Source organism: Hesperophylax consimilis, chromosome 29, assembly GCF_061612785.1.
Source record: "Hesperophylax consimilis isolate HC1 chromosome 29, BYU_Hcon_1.0, whole genome shotgun sequence".
NCBI lineage: Eukaryota > Metazoa > Arthropoda > Insecta > Trichoptera > Limnephilidae > Hesperophylax > Hesperophylax consimilis.
This window is the reverse complement of record NC_142864.1, coordinates 14,174,127-14,194,433: the sequence shown is the minus strand read 5'-3', so window position 1 is coordinate 14,194,433 and position 20,307 is coordinate 14,174,127. Positions and strand designations below refer to the sequence as shown.

General features: G+C 36.5%; 1 protein-coding gene across 2 annotated transcripts in view; it reads left to right on the top strand.

Moving 5' to 3' along the window:
- Shal (Potassium voltage-gated channel protein Shal) overlaps window positions 1-20,307 on the top strand; it is a 291,546-nt gene that overhangs the window by 23,648 nt on the left and 247,591 nt on the right. For both annotated transcript variants that reach the window (XM_089649351.1, XM_089649350.1), the window contains exon 2: window positions 13,169-14,844. In XM_089649351.1, the coding sequence (XP_089505477.1) occupies window positions 13,730-14,844 (1,115 nt within the window). In that variant the 5' untranslated portion in view covers window positions 13,169-13,729. The remainder of the gene's footprint in view (window positions 1-13,168; window positions 14,845-20,307) is intronic.

Here is a 20,307-nt window from a genome sequence, read left to right as displayed (position 1 = left end):
TCATCTGACGAAGACACCAGTGGTTTCAAAACATTCAGATTATTTTGATTATTAATATGTTCATCTGACGAAGATAACAGTGGTTTCAAAACATTCAGATTATTATGATTACTTATACGTTCATCTGACGAGGAGATCAGTGGTTTCAAAACATTCACATTATTTTGATTATTAATACGTTCATCTGACGAAGAGACCAGTGGTTTCAAAACATTCAGATTATTTTGATTATTAATACGTTCATCTGACGAAGAGACCAGTGGTTTCAGAACATTCAGATTATTTTGATTATTAATACGTTCATCTGACGAAGATACCAGTGGTTTCAAAACATTCAGATTATTTTGGTTATTAAAACGTTCATCTGACGAAGAGACTAGTGGTTTCAAAATATCAGATTATTTTGATTAAATACGTTCATCTGACCAAGATACCAGTGGTTTCAAAACATTCAGATTATTTTGGTTATTAAAACGTTCATCTGACGAAGAGACTAGTGGTTTCAAAACATTCAGATTATTTTGGTTATTAAAACGTTCATCTGACGAAGAGACTAGTGGTTTCAAAACATTCAGATTATTTTGGTTATTAAAACGTTCATCTGACGAAGAGACTAGTGGTTTCAAAACATTCAGATTATTTGGATTATTAATACGTTCATCTGACGAAGAGATCAGTGGTTTCAAAACATTCTAATAATCGCTTGTGCTATGAAGGAGAACTTTGAGGATTTAATCCACGACGCCTGGGTGGAAACCTAACGCAATTGTACACTCGGCTACTTATCTAGTCTTTATCTTTGAACCTAACCCAACCTAACCAGTTAATATTCGAATTCCTTCTACTTTCATAACTATAAGCGGAAAAAATCGCTTGTGCTATTTATGGAGAACTTAGAAGATTGAATCCACGACACCTGGGTGGAAACCTGACGCAATTGTACACTCGGCTACTTATCTAGTCTTTATCTTTGAGCGTTTGTTAAATTTATTTTTAACAGCTGTACCTCTTTCATAAATCTTTCGGTTAAAGGTTGCTTAGTCTACTGTAACCCAAAATAGACGCGAGCGTCAATCATAATTGTTTAAAAATAAACAAAAAACACAGCGATTCATCATTTCAAAGATATACGAGGAGTTTGTTTAGTGTCACGTGAGTAATATATAAAAAACCTAATATAACACACACAGGACGTAAAATACTTTCAGTATGGCCCTGTTGAGATGCATCACAGTTCAGATTCGAGAAATGGTTCTAGTCGTGCTTTTTTATGTGAATATCGCACAAGAGTCCGAACTGCTCCCAACCGTCCGGAGCCAGTGAGACTATGGCATCCCAAATTAGGATATGTTGTGATCCTGAAGGTAGTGAAGTAGATATTATTTTAAATGAATAAATAATGGAGAGCAAAAAAAAAACAAATCACTTAGATAAAAATTTCTTGTGTCCTCCGAGATTTGATCCCGTGACCTCCAGAATCGTAGTCGAGTATCTTAATCACTCAACCACGGAGGCCACAGTCGAATCAATGCAATATTTAATCATTGAAGAAAAAGATAATATTGATAAATCTCAACGAACATGCAACCGAACAAGACGCAGAAAATAAAAAAAAGGCAATAGGTCGAATTTTGAAATCATCCAAAATATAGCAGCCAAAGAAAAGTGAAAATAATAATTATGTTTTAATATTTTAATATTTTCTAACTCGGGTATCCCAGACTTTTTGTACCATTTAATTCATGTATTATCATGAAATCCACTTGCTATTGTTAAAAAAACTACACTATTTCGACTTTAATTTAACTCCGTATTTCATTCCAGTGCAGAGATAATGTGTTAAGCCTTTCGCGAGTGTCCCCGACTTCTCCTACCATTTAAATCACCCTCTAAACACACCTAATAAGAAAAAACTGAAGTTTTCAGCGAAATCAGAAGGCGAATATTTCTAAGATCACAAATCCTACAATTATAATTTCCCGTGATTTTTCACGGGTCTGCGTTTCTTAAATGAAATTGATTCTCTTAAAACATAATTAATACTTATTTTATTATTCTTCAATAAACACAGAAAGTATTTAACAGTTTTTGAAAAAAATATCAATTGCATTCAGGTCAAGATTATTACTTGAATTCAGAATGAGAACATCGCAAAACAGATGCCACTGGGAGATATTGAAACAGTATTTGTATTTCGTGTTCACAAATAATGAAGGAAGTTGTACCACTCGCGTTCAGAATGAAATTTTCTTCACCTTTCGACTGAATGTTTACCTTTCGGAAACACGGAGTCTCTTGCTGGTCAATAAATAGCTAATAAATCAACGTACTTTCTGAGAATCTCGAATTTTGTACAGTGCTTGGTTATAGAATTGATTTATTTTACAAAATAGTAGCTAGAAACTGTTCGGTTTTGTGAAATGGAGCTGGGTTAATCGATCGTTTTATAAGACCCGGCGTTAGCGGGTCGCGAAAACCCGCTCTTTAATCGGGTTTCGGGTCATTCACGACTCTAAACCCGATTACCCGCCGCAGTAAGTACTGTAACTAATAGAAAATATATAAATATAAATAGAAAATTCCAAATGGGTAATGCGTCAGTATTCACCAACCTTTAACATTTCATAAAATCATTGCAAAATCAAAAAAAAAATACAATAACTACATGAAAATAATAACGACAGAAAGTTGCAAAAATTTCAAGTATTCAAAAATAAAATCTCGAGTTATTAATTAATTTTACAATTCAATATTATAAAAATTTCCTTGTTCGCGTAACTATATAGATTTTTGCATAGTGTTAGTTAAGTTATATTATATATGAGATTTTTATTATATATTATGAGAGTAGATCACGAGAGTAGGTCGCTAGAGCAGGTCTTGGGATCCGGTTGCTATCTATGTGCGCTCGCCTCGCCACCAAGGCGCCCTGCAACCGGTAGCTGAGAGTTGGTCGTGAGAGTAGGTCTCGAGAGTAGGTCGTGAGAGTATCTCTTGAGAATGGGTCGCGAGAGCAGGATGCTATGAAAAAATAACCCGCTCGCTCTTTGGAAGATCGTGAGCGGGTTACAATTAGCGGGTCATTCACGATCGTCCCATGACTACTGTGAAGTCTTATCAAATTCTGTTCAAATACTGTCAAACTACCAACTCACGATGAAATGAAAAAGCCATTTGTACACGGAGATTCTTACAAGCGACTCGAGTTTTGTGCGCGTAGCATTAAGTATCCTCCATAGCAAGGCTGCCCAACCTTTTTAACAGTTGGGCCAAATTGACGATTTTGAATCACTGGCGGGCCACTGAATACCTGACGGTTCCTATTTTCATGGGGGGGGGGGGTTGTTAGAGAATTTCTATAAAACATAATTCCTCACAAAAAAAATTCAAAATGAGTACTCCCCACCAAGTATTTGAAATCCATGGGGTGGGGGGTTGTTACGGAACTTCGCTGAGAAAAAATTCCGCGCACCCAAAAACATCATATGTCCCCACAACAATTTTTCGAATTCCATGGGGGGGGGGGTGGCTACAAGATTCCATTTCGGACGCAAAAAATACTATATCAAAACCGGTGTATTTTTGTATAAAAAGTAAGTTCAACAGGTTAGATTTTTTCGTCGCTGGTTCTCGGTCTGAGTAGCCCAAATAGCGATACTTTTTCAAATTGGCGGATTGGCGGGTTTTTTGAAAATGGTTCACGCGGGCCACTTATAATTCGTTCGCGGGCCACATTATGGCCCGCGGGCCTGGGGTTGGGCAGCCTTGCTCCATAGTATTTTGCTAGTGTTCGTGTTCGAGGCGACCGACGCGTCGACGACGGTTTTTACATCAGTTGCACTCTAATGAAAGTGCTGGTAGCACGCTACGCGAGTTGGATTCACACCTTTTTATGTGAATACCGCAGAAGTGTACCCCAACCGTTTGGAGCCAGAGAGACTGGCATCCCCAATTGTGGTATATTGTGAGGCTTGAGGCAGTGGGGGAGGAAATAAGATAGGAAAGAGTAAGGTAGGTAAGTATCTGGCTACTAAGATCTGGTCACCAAACACGGCCGAAGCCATTTCAAGCAACGTTTCAATTCTGAATGGTGGTCTTACACCAGGGTGATACTGAGAGTATCTTTCACACTGGAACGTGCCGCAAATATACCTTATATTATTTCAAATAACACAAATCTATCGAATAATGTTTACTTGCGCGCAGAGATTTGAACCCTCCACCTCCATATTGCTAGGCGAGATCCTTACCCCTCGTCCACGAAGGCTGTTTTATACTCGTTTGACAGAAATGATATCCTAACATGATTCGTTCATTTACCATGTTTACCAATATAACTAAAATTCACGGGAAAACGTTAAAAATGATTATGATGATAAACGAGGAGAAGGCTTGGATTGTGGTTTGAAAGAAAAGTCCATTTGACATCATTCTCATGTAGTTCCTTGGCATCGAATGCTCTACGATTAACAATTATTCCTTTGCATGTCTGAACCTAAATTCTTGTTTTGGATCGTGTTTTATGCTAGTAAACATAAATACAAACAATTTTACTGTCTTCGTCGCTAGAGTCACTTGACATTGTATAATTTTCACGGTTGCACTTGATAAAATAATCAAGTTCAGTATAAATTCGGATAGTGCTGTGCACGGAAACCAGAGTTAAAGAGTAGCATATCGGTATGCTACTTATGGTTGCGTTGCAGTCACGTAACGTGTACGTACATATCTCTATGTACGAAGATGCCTCGACACCTCACAAGAGCGTCCCTTCTGTAAAGTGTAAAGACTGGGGAACTGTGTCGTCAGCCGGTTGGGCAGCGTTGGGCAGGGCAGGCGGGTTAAGGAAGGGGCTGTAGGAAGAGATGTATTAATGCGGGTCTTGAAGAGACCCGGATTATATTCAGCAGAAAAAACAGATGCCGGTCCAAACATACCCGTCTTACACAAAAACAAGTCGAACAATCGGCCCGTTCTCACGAAACCAACATTAACTTGAATAGAACTTTCGCAGAACTTGATTTTAAGCTTCGAAAGTTGATGAATTGTTCAATTTCTGTGAAAAAATCTGTCAAATGGTTACTTATTAAAGAAACTTTTGCAGAAACTGTTTTGAAATCGAAAGTGATTTAAATATTGGGAAGTATAAAACTGGAAGTTAGACGTTCAAAATTGTATCAGATTTAATAAACTTATGTTACAAGTCATTAGTTTCTGGAAGCTCTTTGAAAAGTCAGCTGAAAAGGGTCTCTTAAAGTAAGTATTTGAAACTTTGGAAATTGAGAGCCTAAAAGCCAAAGTTTGTACAAACAAGTCTTGAAATCAAAACCTTCAATTCATTGCCTCTATGTGTTTTTTTAACTTTAAAAGCCAGTGTTTCTTTGTACCGATATGGAAATTAATAAAAATTCTAATAATCCTAAAAACTATATACATTTTTATTGGAACAACTTTTGAAGGTTATATCTATCAATGTAATAGATCATTGAAAAATAAGATATTACTAACAAATCTAAAAGAAACACGAAACAGAACAAGTCACATAAAATACAAAGATAACCGGGACAGGGTCTTTAGCCACTAGACTACTGGGGCCTAATTATTAAACGTCATATTTTTCGATAACATATTTCAAATTTAGATTAATTTTACGCGTAGTAAAAATTGCACAGCAGAACTTGTTTATTAATAAATAAAGTTGAGTTTATTTATTTATTTTTTCATGTTCTCCATAAAACGGTTATACACCAATATATCATGGAGAAGATTACAAATTAAAAAGTTTACAGAGGCAGTTGTACTATTTTGTGACATATGTTAAAAGATAGTTACTGAATTGTCTGTAGGTGACATTGAAAATGTCGATGGCTAATGCAGAATCGTTAAGCAGTTGAGTCGCTCTGTTTATTGGCGCGTTCTGATAGACAGAAGTCCTCGCTTTCGGAGCATATAAGAGTGCATGGGATCTCCCTCGAGTATAATTGTTAGGGACATAAAAGTTAACTTCTTTCGGCTCTTTGTGGCTTGGTCTGTCTGTGCAGATAGAGGAACAATAACGCGTGTTGCTTTTACGTCCAAGAGATAGCGCTATTTAAAAAAAATGCGTATTTGTACTTGTCTGAGGTGATATCTATATAATAAAGGTATTTAAAAACACACGCGTATTCGAATGTAACGTTGTGTCAAAATATCAAAGCAATCGTTAAAGAACTTTCGGAGATTTAAGATTTTGAACAAACGAACGTGTACATTTTTTATTTATTTAAATATAGAAAAAATTAAAGACTGATACTGAATGATTAATGAGATCCCTGAGGCAGATGTGTGCTAAAACCATGTACGTGAGGAATGTGGAGATCCGCAAAGAATGCAAGGCTGATGTAAGCGTAATGAGTAAAATTAAGAAATGGACGCTTAGCTTTTTTTGGCTTGTAGAGCGAATGAAGGAAGAAAGGAGTGTAAGGAGAATATATGACGCAAATTTGAATGGTAAAAGAGGTTGGGGACGCCCGAGGAAGACATGGCACGATGAAATGAATTAGATACTTGAATCGGGCCATCAGCAGTCAGAAGAATAGAAGCGTATATATGAGATGATGCATGATGTACGAGGCCAGGTTGTTCCTGGTCCTACGGGGAAACGGCGTGATGGTTAGTCAGTTAGTTGGTTAGTTAAGAGGAAGCTACAAGCCGAAAATGTGTATATTCTTGGTACACCTTATATTGTAGGTAATAGGCATCAAATTCGCTTGACAAACGGAGTCTAGAAACGTTCGATTTCAAGCACAAAACTGGATTTATTTATTTTTTAAATAATTTTATAAGAATGCAAAAAAGTTAATCAAGTGAAACTGTCACAGATAATCTTAGCTATAATACTGTATTTTTTAAAAGTTGATGACTTTACGCGTTCATACATTTCTATCGAAAAAAAAAAATTGGTATTTTGCACTTATATTTTTTATTGAGTAATTTATTTTTTTTATTTGTATTCTACTCAAGCGAAACGCTAGGAAAACCTTCAATTTATCTAAGGCTTATTTTTTGGTATTCGCAATGTAAACCAATTCGTTATAAAGATTAATCAAAATAGTGATTTTGCATTAAACTTCGCCTTAAGATAACATTGAACAAATTTTCCAAGAAGGTAATAACATTTCCAAACGATTTTCCAAACAAATCCAAGCGCCAATTTGATTTCCTCTCATTTTCAAAACGTTACGATACGAACATTGACGATTCCAATTCAAAACGTGTTTCGTTTAACAAATTGTATTTAAAACATCTCTCTTCAGTCAATTGATCCGAAGCAGAAAGAGTTTATTTAAAGTTATATTTCTTCTTTTAATAATTCTTTCAACGTGATAAGTGTTTTCAACGCATTTAAAGAAGTATTTTAAAATACAAATTTCCCAAGGAATTTGTCCAAACGTGTTTGTAAGGAAAAAATTTAATTTTTCATTTTTTTTACTACGCTCTAGTGGAAAAACGTATCTAATTGTAGTTTTAAACACCTACTATATACATCCTAATAATTAAATATTCTCTACTACAGGGTTTTCCAATAAGAGGTGTTATTTTGAATAGCCCGCTATTTCGGTAGATGTTAATTTTGAAGCTGTCATTTTTTGACATTTGACAAGTAGAAACTACGCCATTAATAAAAATGGAACGATACACGCTTCAACAACGCATTAAAATTATTAAAGTTCACTTGAGTGAATCAAATGCAAATCATCTTGAGTGATAAGGCCCATTTCCACCTCGGTGGCTTCGTCAAAAAGCAAAATTGTCGCATCTGGGGCTCGGAAAACCCAAGAGTTATTGTTGAAAAGCCTCTCTATTCTCAACGTGTGACTGTTTGGTGCGGTTTATGGTCCGACGGAGTCATTGGATCTTACTTTTTTGAAAATGAGGCTGGAGCAACAGTTACGGTGAATGGATTGCGCTATCGAGAGATGATTAATGATTTTTTATGGCCGAAATTGGATGGTATTAATTTGGACAACGTTTACTTTCAACAAGACGGCGCTACGTGCCACACAAGCAACGAAACCATTGATCTTTTACGATTGAATATCACAATAACACCTCTTATTGGAAAACCCCTGTATGATAAAACTATAATAATTAATCAAAAATAGTGAAAATATTCAATAAATCACGACTCGTTTAAAATAGAGAAAAAACCTCCTGGCAAATGATTTAGTTGCATTTAAAGATACACTGAATTTTTTCATGCTAAGAACATATTAAATAACAGAACAAAACGTGTTTTAAATAATTTTCGAATCTTATTTTACGATTTTTTTCCATCATAGAATTAACGTATCGGCATATCAAATGTATAGATATTATCTTCAAAAATAACTTTTTTTAACTTAAAAACTTAAATAGTTAACAAGAAACTTGTTATAAATCGGTAGAAAATGGTTAAGCGTGAGTTTAATTATTCATCTTATCACTTTACACAGTAAAAGCGATTCTTTACAATTAGTATTTCGTTAAAAGTGGTAACTTTATAAATTATAAAGCGGATTCTAACGTAAATCACCTTTCACACCCGTGTTAGACCTTATTACCCCTCTTCGTGATAACTATATACCGAGGGGGCTATCGTAGATCTACAGCAAGGTTGCTACGGCACGCGAGGCCGTTAATTGATAACGCCAGCTTCAGAATTATTCAGTGAGATCAAACTACTTTTGTAGGAACAACCAATCAATTTGAAAATTCTTCCAAAATGTTTGTGTTATTTTGAGCTCTTTTCATTTTGTGATACTTTTTATAATTTCAGATAGTATTATTTTATTCACTTTGTAGATAGATAACACTCTATAATCCTGGTCCAACATGGATGATCGTTAAAACCTTACGTCAGTTAGCGATATTTGCGAGCACGGTAAGCATATGACTCCGACAGTCGGCAGACGAAAGTCAGTGCTGTGGCCTCCAAGGTGTCGGATAATAATTGACTGTCCCGAATTACTTCAATGTATCAATATCCATGTTCCCAAAAAATCATGCCGAAATTTCTTACCTTTTTACTTCAATAACACCAGGACACTAGCTTACCAAAATTCTCCGATTCCGAGACTTCACAATCTCAGAAACAAATATTTTGATCTGGGTGATATATTTCATTTGAAAACTAATCAGTATAAATGTTGTATATTCTATCACTTTTATTCTTCTAGATACAAATAGACCTATGTAACCCATATAACTTCTCCGCTTCTACTATTTTGTTTTGTTGAATCTTTTAAATTCAATTATATGCGTGAGGATTCATTTTTGTCATTATGTTTACATTCTTCTTTATTGTATTAATTTTTAAGTGTTTACTCTGATACAAAATGCTTGTATTTTTTTTAAAAGAAAAGCCCACTAGGGCATGTTATAAATAAATAAATAAGCTGTCAATAATGTCGTTCGTTATGCTTATGAACGGAGGTGACTTAACTAAGCTCTTAGAATTGAAAAAAATCGTATACACGATCCATAGTCTGAATTAAGACGCGATCGATAGATTTTGTTCCAGAATGCAGAAAAAAATGGTTAGTTTTTACTAAAGACCTCATGATCTAATTATCTTTCTTTTAAGTCTCAAAAAGTACATGTGGATTGCCAATGTATATTAAAGTTATTATTTTCTATTCGACATCGTCAATTTATTAGCATTTTTTTAACTTTTACATAGCCATTTTACGTTTGGGAATGTCAATTCATACAAAATAACTCCAGTGTTGTCAGCGTATGTCGATTTATAATTTATTCCATTACCAATATCGGTCTGGCTATCAACAGCGCAACCGTGCTCGGGAAATCGGCATAAAATCATCGGTAGTTCCGCCTACCGATCCGATATTGTAAAGTTATCGATGTAAATATGCTAGACCTCCTGAGAGAGTTTTAGAGTTGCACTAACGGCCGTTGTTCCCAACTTTTCGAAGGATCAATCTCAGACTCCGATCAGCCAAGTAATTTGTTCAATAACATTCGATTCGCCTGTTTCCAAACAGCTTTACCATTGATTATCCTAAGTGGCCCCGCCCACTTCCATAGACATTAAAATGACATCAAAGTAAAAACTTTCAATGTTAAATTAGTATTGATGAATCAATTATTGTGTTTATTATAAATGCATTTAATTTTTTTACATAAACCGATATTTTATATATTATTTACCTGGCGTATGTAATAGGTTAAAAATAAAATATGTGCTTTACTTTAATGCCATCGTGTCTTGGCGTCGCGAATATTTTTCACTCTGCCGACACTTTTCATAAGTAGTCATTTGCTGAGGCAGGCTTAATCCAGTAGTTTGCCTTCCTTAAATTGGTAGATCGCTCAGTCGTCACCTTTCCGTTGGAAGGAGCGTAGTTGTGCTCTTGAGCAGTGTTGAGCCAAAATTTCGGCTTAACTGTTGATCAGTAGGATTGGGAACAGCGGCCGTTAGTGTTGTTCTTGAGGCACCAGGCACCATTGATGTAATAGCCAATTTAAAGAACCCTTGTTTATTAAAATGAAAGAGAATGATTCTCTGAAATCAATCGTTAATATAAACAATTCAAAATGTATCTAACATTCGTGTCGGTAAAACAGTAAGTTACTTAGCACCTATATAGTTGAATTTATATTTTGGTCAAACTGTTATTGGTTTGAGACTTTGCTATTTTTTTATCTAAGATACTGCACATAAAATGATAAATATTATCAAATTTTAACTGTTTGTTTAGATTTGGATATCTTGTTTATTTATTTAGAATTAACGACAAAAGTGCTTTTTATATTATGGTTAGTGTTATGGGTAAACAAAACAGATGAAAAAATATATACATTAGCACAGAGTTAATGAAATCAATGAAACAAAAACAAAACAACAAAAAAGTTGTGCAGTGACCTCGTTAAAATATGCACTGCTTAAGTGTTTAATCGGTACAGCTTTATACTTCAATAGAGGCATATTAAAAACATCAGCTACATTAGCAAAAGAGTTACCAACGTTGTGTAATCTATTTATAACAAAAATGAAGCATGAAATCGTAGTTTAATTGTCACAATAATAGATCATTCTTGATCTGATGGTAGGAACATGAAAATGAATCAACATTAATATTGTCAAGGCTAAGCAACTGATAATTTATAATTTTATATAAAAAAATAAGATCAAAACTATTCCTCTGCTACATAACTTCAACAAACAATTTCATGAAAGTGGAACAAGTGAATGAATAAAGGAGTCAAGCACATCCCAGAAAGACATGGCTCAATGGATTGAATCAAATACTTGGGTAGGGTTAAGTCACAAATAGGAAAAGGTGATGAATGAATGGATCAGATAAGTAGAATGAATGGAGGAAGAAACGAACAAAAAACTCTTGGAGAACTTGGAAGCCACCTCTTAGCTGGAGACCCAAAATACCTGATAAACCTACTTCATTATGTGCAAAGGAAGGCGGTTCATCTGATTGACAATTCGTTGATAACAAACCAAATGCCATCTCTAATGCTGAGTTTGTTCTTTAAGTATTTCGATTGAGCCGGCTCGAAGAAGCTAGCAGAATAGATTACCAGTGTCGGTACGCAAAATAAGACGGACACGAGCGGAATCAATTCAATATTTATTGGAGCAAGTGTATGAAACAAGGAGCGTGTGTTATTAGACAGAAGGATATGGTGTGTCATCCTCTCTGCCCACTACTGCGGGGAATTGAATGATAACTATCCTGCTTATTAGTGTTACTTTGCTCTCGTTGATGGACTTATCTCATTTCAAAATAAGTTATATATAGAGGCTGGTGATTTTATTATAAAGTCATGAACTTTTAAACAACAATACTTTACTCGAGTTTTTTCTGCCAGAGAAATAATATAATATAACTCACTAGCTGACGTGTACCCGGCGTTGTTTTGGATTATCCTTAGGAGACATATACCACCTCTGAATTTAAAACCCTAGGCCTTTTTAAGATATACAATTCCGTTGTATCATTATTTTGATGTATCTCATAAGTTTTAGCCAGCGTTAGCAATTTAAGTGCCTGAAAATATCATTCTTTCGACTTGATTATAATCATTGACTTTTCTCTACTTCCTACATATATAATATGCACATATATTTATATATTGGGTACAATATTTTTTAAATTTCAAAGTTTATATATAAACCTTTCGGAAAAATATCTAAATAATAGTGAATATCCTATCAAAATTTATTGCGTAGTTTAGAAGAACTAATAGCGACTTTGTGAACGTACAAATACAGGATGTATCGGCACGTACCCGACAAACTTTAACCAGCTATTCCTTAGCACATTTGGAGTAAAAAATTTTATGGGCACTTTGCTGTCCGTTAACATTTTTTTTAAATAAAAAAATTATTATTCATATTTTCACCACATGTCACCAATGTTTTATCCTTTGTCAAAGTTTGAAAACCCATCTGGCAATATTTTGTTCGAGTTTCGTTGAATAATGAACGTACCTACGTTGGCGCGCTTTTACAATCACAACGAAATGGAACAACACCATTCGTCTCATTTTTAACTATTATTATTTAGTGTGTACAAAAGAGCGAGGACACTTTTTGACGCACTTGCTAATAACAGCTGTTGAACGCGAGAAACAAGGCAGTGACGGAGTGTGGATTTTTTATTTATTTTTTGTTTTTAATGGAAAAAAAATGTTACCGGACAGCAAAGCACCCATAACATTTTTTACTCCAAATGTGCTTAGGAATAGCTGGTTAAAGATTGTCGGGTACTTGCCGATACACCCTGTATATTAAGAGTGGATAAATACTTCTTTTCTTAGTCTCTTTCTCTTAAGTAACGTGCGAAAAGTTTTCTGAAAGAATTTCGCGTGAAAGAGAGCAGGCATATAATTAATTACCCTTAAAATAACTTCTAAATGTACACATTTTGCATTGTATCCATGACAAAAGATCGATGGTATAAATTTAAAAAATAATTTATTTTGGAAGCTGCCGAGGGAATTATTGCACAGGATTAATAGTTTGTATTCGTTAGTACAGAAGCAATATAAATAATATTAATCAAATATGTGATTTTCCTGCGTTTGCATAAAATACGAATTTTCAAGCAAAAATAGTGATTTAGTCAAAATTTACTTGTGTAGGTGTAATAAAAATTATTAATTGTTTCAGTAATAAATCAATATAATCAACCGAGCCAGAGATCAAAAGGTTACTAGAGATTCATATTTAAAAAAAACAGACAGTTTAGTGTATATTTTAGATCTGAGGAACTGATTTTAAATAAGAATTGTTAAGTTTATGAGAACTTCTGACGGAGTAACGTTAAAGTGTATAAGTTAAACGTTTTCGGGAAGTGACAAGTGAAGTAAACTTTTAGAGAAAATTAAAACGTGGATGTGGATAGAGTGCTCTTTCGAGATAAGTTATACTGTGAAAGAAGAGGAAGCTCTCGGAGAAGTGTCAACAAATATATATTTTAAAGAGAGCTCCTCGGAGACAACATAAGCTCTGGTAGGGGTTAAAGTCATTTGAGGTAAGATAAGGTTCAAACCAGGAAAGAAAGGAGATCTCTCGGAGACTATAAGGAGACAGCGAATATAAATAAGAGGAGAGAGCTATTTGAAGAAAAGAGGAGATAACATAAAGGTATTGGAAGCAAGGGAGAGCTTTTGGAGAAGAAGCCACGAATGGGTATTCTGGAGACTAGCTAGCTGGAGACGGTAGGCAGCCATGGCTTCGGTGGCGGCGTGGTTGCCCTTCGCCCGGGCCGCGGCCATCGGCTGGGTGCCCATAGCCACCCACCCCCTGCCACCGCCACCGATACCCAAAGACCGCCGGAAGTCCGAGGACGAAAAGCTCCTCATAAACGTGAGCGGGCGTCGCTTCGAGACCTGGCGGAACACCCTAGAGAAATACCCAGACACCCTCCTCGGAAGCAACGAGAGAGAATTCTTCTACGAGGAAGACAGCGGAGAATATTTCTTCGACAGAGATCCCGACATATTCAGGCACATCCTGAACTATTACAGAACGGGAAAACTCCATTACCCAAAACACGAGTGTCTCACATCCTACGATGAAGAACTCGCGTTCTTTGGCATCCTGCCTGACGTGATCGGGGACTGTTGTTATGAAGACTACAGAGACCGCAAGAGAGAGAATGCGGAGCGTCTCATGGACGATAAACTCAGCGACGAGGGAGGGCAGAGCCTCCCGCAGCTTACTGACTTGCGGCAGAAGATGTGGCGGGCGTTCGAGAACCCGCACACGTCTACTGCCGCCCTGGTGTTCTACTATGTGACTGGCTTCTTCATCGCCGTATCGGTGATGGCCAACGTGGTTGAGACCGTGCCCTGCGGGACCAGACCTGGTAGGGCGGGTACTCTACCCTGTGGAGAACGTTACAAGATAGTGTTCTTCTGTCTGGACACTGCTTGTGTGATGATATTCACTGCGGAGTATCTCTTGCGACTGTTCGCGGCTCCAGACCGCTGCAAGTTTGTGCGGAGTGTCATGTCTATCATTGACGTTGTTGCGATCTTGCCTTACTACATAGGTCTTGGCATCACAGACAACGATGACGTTTCCGGAGCCTTCGTGACTTTGAGGGTGTTCCGAGTATTTAGGATCTTCAAATTCTCCAGGCATTCCCAAGGTCTGCGTATCCTGGGGTACACCCTGAAGTCCTGTGCTTCTGAGCTGGGTTTCTTGGTGTTCTCTCTGGCGATGGCCATCATCATCTTCGCCACGGTGATGTTCTACGCTGAGAAGAACGAGACGGAGACGAACTTCACGTCCATCCCGGCGGCCTTTTGGTATACCATCGTCACCATGACAACATTAGGGTGAGTTTCTTTGAATATTTACATCTTTTTTCGTATTTAATTGTGGAGTTTGTTTGGACAAGATACAATTTTATGTCGTGGCTCGATGTCACTGACTTAATCACGTGGCACTCAAAATTCATGGCGCTCCAATGCCCGCACTGTAGTCGGCCTTGATTTTAACGGGATAACGTCATAATAGTTGTCAATATCTCCACAATGCTCGGGATTGGCGCTGCGATCGGGGTCGAATGACGTTAGTGACGTGCCTTCTTTGTTGCTTTTTTAATCATTTCTCAAAATCGGTTGGTTAGTTGTACAAATGAATAAATCCAATATAACTTATGTGTTGAAAACCCACGTTTGGATAACTATTGAATAATGGATTTCAGCAATCTTAATTTTAATGAAAAAATCTTATTATTATTACTGGAAGATGTTGGCGACATGCCAGTTTGAGAGCCCGCCTAAATACTTGTAATGGTTTTGAGCACATCTTCCTTGTTTCTATTTTACCTATATGAGTATAAGTAACTAACGACCAAGAACAGGTGATTTGTTTAATACCGTATACAAAGGTATATTCTGAAGAGGGTGCTATTAAATATTCACGGGGGTTAAAACCTGACTGTATGTTTCTCCTAAGTGTTAAATTAACACTTGTTAATGTAGGTTAAGTTATAAAGTGTCATTTCTTATTATTCTACTAGCGCAGACCTACCATTTAAAAATCACGGGATATTATGTAAGTAAATCTAGCCAGTTAGTAAATCACGCTTTCGCAATGTATGTAGATGTGATACCATGTTACCAACTTCAATCCTCTAAGAGCTAGTATTATAGTACAATTTTAAATGATTAGGCGTGCTCTATGCGTTTTGGGTCTCCTTAGGACTTCAGTCAATAATGGCAGTAAAACCATTTTAATTAATACCGTAATACCAACTATTAGAGAATCGAAGCTGATAACACGTTATAACAAATCAATCAAATAAAATTGCTTGAATTTTCTGCAAATCTTTCAACCACGGTTGTATCCTAAAAAAAGATTGTTAATTTAGTTACAACTACGTTATTAGGGTTTTCAATCCCGGGAATTTTTTTCTGAACCGGGATTACGGTGCGAGCATTTCTCAATCCCGGGATCCCGGTGTTTGCACCGGGAATTTTAATTTTTGAATTATTATTTAAAAAATTACAATAATATAATATTTTAACATTATAAAATAAGTTCCACTAGTATAAAAGTAGCTGCACAAAAGAAAAAAAAATTAATACCGGATAAAATGTAAATTACAATAATAAAAATTCAATCATTATTTTGAGATGAAGATTTCTTGTAAAGAACATCTAAAACTGCCAGATGAATTGCATTACAATTGCCAAACAAAGGTCCTCTGCCTGAATAATCCCTGTGTAGTGATGTCACAAGACTAAATACTGTTTGAATGTTGTTGAATGTTTTTCATGTTTTAATCAAACTTTCCTTACTTCTAAGAAACAGCGCAATAAATATAACCTACCCCAAAATCATTATGACCTGCATACCAAGATCTCAAAAATATTTTGCAATAAACGACATGCTTCCAACAGAAAAACATAAATCCCGGTATTAAGACAAGCGCAGCACCGGGATTACGGTGCTGACAATAGTCCGGGATTCCCGGTATCTCGAGAACCGGGAAAGCTCTGTACGTTATGTTTTCAAGATCTCAACCTTTTCTTAACATTAGTTCTAAGTGTTAGAATTACCCGAATACCTAAAAATAGGCAGGTGGTTTGTCGATAAATATATTAAGAGATCATGTGATCCCAGCAGGGGGTGTGATTTGTAAATCTAGCTCTGGAGATATTCCCGAAGGATTGAGCTGAGAATACGTTGTTTGTAACGTCTCATGTCTGTCTAAGGGTAACATTGTTTAACCCTACGTGATAAGTTTTTTGAAGTACAAGAGAAATTATATTAGATAAAATACAACTAGAGGAGAAAGGGGGAGGGTTGATAAATGATGATTAAATTTTTGTTCTTGTAGTTATATATGTCTAGGATGAACGAAGAATGAGTTAATGATGAATGCAAATAAGTCTAAAGTCATTGAGTTTGAAAGAGAAAGAGTACGAAAACAATGTGCAATATAGTTGTGAATTATGAAAACTTGGAGCAGGTGGAAGAGTTTGTGTATTTGGGAAGTATGTTTACGAGAGATGGGAAGGCTGACAGAGATATTGAAAGCAGGGTAAACGCAGGTAACACTGGAGGGCTGAACGCGGTTGTCGCGAGTAAAAATTGTCCAAAGAAGCGAAGCTAGCAGTCCACAATAGAGTGCTAGAGCCTACCCTGATGTATGGCATGTAAGACATGGAACTGGCAGAGGAAGGATTAAAGTAGACTGAATGCTGTAGAAATGAGATCCCTGAGGCGTGTGAGAAATGTGGAGATCGGCAAAGAATACAAGGCTGATGAGTAAGATTATGAAAGGGACGCTTATACGGTTTGGGCATGTAGATCCAATGAACGAAGAAAGGAGTGTAAGGAGAATATTTTCACGCAAATGTGTATCGCACAAAAAGTCGGGAACGACCGAGATAAACATGGCGCGATCAAGTGAATCAATTACTTGAGTCTGGCCATGGCGAGGGTCAGAATAATATAAAAGTATGTATGAGACGATTTTTGAATGTTAATGAGGCAAGAAGTGTGTGCCAAGACCGAGTTGTTTGGCGGTCCGTCCTCTCTGTCTACCCCTGAGGGGATGACATGATGGTTAGTTAATATTTTACGACCAATAAATACGTACTGGTTAAGGCTTTATATTAGTATGGACTTTGAAAATTAACATCGGGATTTAAATAGATAAGTCAACTTTTTTTTTTTTATATTTACTCCACACAGGAGGCCCTGAAGAAAATAATTTCCCTCAGGGCCTATGTCATCTTTGGGGATGCTGTGTGGAGGGTCTTTTTTGGAGAGGAAGGAGTGAACATGGGTCTTGAAGAGTCCCATGTTGTAGGAGGGAGGAAACACAGAGGCCGGCAGTTCGTTCCACAGCCGAGCTGTTGAACTTAAGAACGAATCGTAGAAGCGACCCGTTCTCATGTGACAAGTGTCAACTGTGTACAAATGTTGGGCGCGCGTTTGGCGTGTATCCCGACTACGCACCGGTGCCGAAGGGATCAATGACGCTAGTTCCTCAGAGCATCTTCCATTGTAATACCGATAGAACAAGGACAGCATACCTACCTGACGCCTGTGCTCTAAAGATTGCAGTCCGTTTGTTAAGATTGGTGAATCTATCAAACGGACCGCCTGTTTCTGCACAGAGTCAAGGGGTTTTTTCAGGTATTTTGGGGCTCCAGACCAGAGATGGCTGCCAAATTCGACAGTAGGGCGCACTTGCGATTTGTACAGGGCGAGCAGTTGTGTACTATTAAAGTATCTGCGGGCCCTGTACAGTACACCCAGCTTCTGAGAGGCCAACTTTACTCTGGCTTCGATGGAGCCCCCGTACCTGAGCTGGTCACTTATAGTTACACCAAGGATATCAATGGAAGGCCTGTTCGGAAGATTGCTTCCGTTGAAGGAGACTAGATTATCATTTGGATCCCTTTTAGCCGTAATCAGACAGGATTGGGTCTTTGAAACATTAAATTCGACGAGATTATTTTTACCCCAGGAGGAAATACTCTCGAGATAACCGTCCATTCTCTGCTTCAAAGCCCTCCGAGCCGTTGGAGTTTGTGTGCCCTTTGGGGGCTTGTCAAACAAAAAGCTACCTGCCTGTTTCATAGTAACCAATAGAACATAGTGACGATTAATTTAATAAATGGTCACCTCCAAAATAGTACTATTAGAGGTATTGATATTTTTATATATACCAGTGTTTTTTATACACTCGTATATTTTAAAGCTTTTTTTATGGGTTAGGATTCATTGGATATTTAAATAATTTAAAAAATGCCAGTGTTACATAGTTATACCTAATGCATTTTTTTTATTTGATAATAAATTAAGTGTAAACCATAGAATACGAAAATAAGTTGAATATAAATAACAAAAAAATAAACAGAGAGAAGAGAAAAGAGAATAATATATATATATTTATATATATATATATATATGGGCCAATGTCATCTTTTGGGATGCTGTGTGGAGGGTCCTTTTTGGGAAAGGAAGGAAAGGAAGTTCTGGGAAGATGAAAGGTATGAGGGTTGGGTAGGAATCTGGGGATCAGTATGTCCAGGAGTGGCGAACATATGAATGGCTCGATGGGTCGAAAGACCAGTTGGAGAGGTCAAAGGGTCTTCCCAAACCATTCTCTCCTGATCTAACCCAATGGTGGGCAGGCTCATCTTGAACACACCTCACCCGATGAACCAGGGCACCCCTGATAAATCACCAAGCATAGCTAACAACTTGGAGTGACCTACGGTAGAGGTGTTGGTTGGTTATTTAAAAATTGACTTGTATCATAAAATAACATGCATGAGGATCGGTGAAAAATAATATTAATAGGATAGATCGATTAACTAAGAATATTGAACGAACAGAGAAATTGCTTACACAAAGTGTAATGGAGATTAAAGCTAACAACATGAAGAGAGTCAATGTTAACAGAAAGAGTTTTTAAAAGCTTACACAGAGAGATTATAGCCGAACGAGAGAGAAAGCTCCCACAAAAGACAGAAAAAGCTTAAATAAAGATATTGTAACTCACAGAGAGAAAGCTCCACCAAAAGACAAAAAAGCTTAAATAAAGATATTGTAGCTCACAGAGTGAATATGCTTAAACAAAGAGAGGTAAGCTACCGTAAATAGAGAATAGTTAACAGCACACAGAGAGAAAAATCTTACACACTGATTTAAATATACTTCCTCTGAAAACTTTAAGTTTTTAGGCCCTTAAAAATAATATGTTATTATTTAAGATGTTCTCTTCTGAAAAAGTATTTAAAAATAAATCTCAATTCTCAGAAAATTACAAAGAAACACATCTGTTTCTGGTATTTATCATGTTATGAATAAATTCACAATGTTTCTTTAAATGCTACTTAAGACATTTGTGGAGAGATTTTTGCTCTATTTTAAATAACCATGCTTTTAAAAAAAATCGTTAAGCGCATTAATCACTTTTTTTTAATACTAACTCGCTCCCTGTAACATTCGTACTTACATTTCCCACTTTCAAACAATATTTTTCATTTCTTCATATGAAGCGGTTACTTTGTGATGTGACATTATAATTTAAAATTAAACAGTAACTTTGTAAACATCACTTATGGGTAAATACTTAATGCCGACCGGGTTTCGCTACAACCGTAGCCTCATCAGGGCAGTATAATACTGTAGTATTAATGTAGTAATACTACAGTATTATACTGCCCTGATGAGGCTACGGTTGTAGCGAAACCCGGTCGGCATAAAGTATTTACCCATAAGTGATGTTTACAAAGTTACTGTTTAATTTTAAAAAATATTTTTCATCT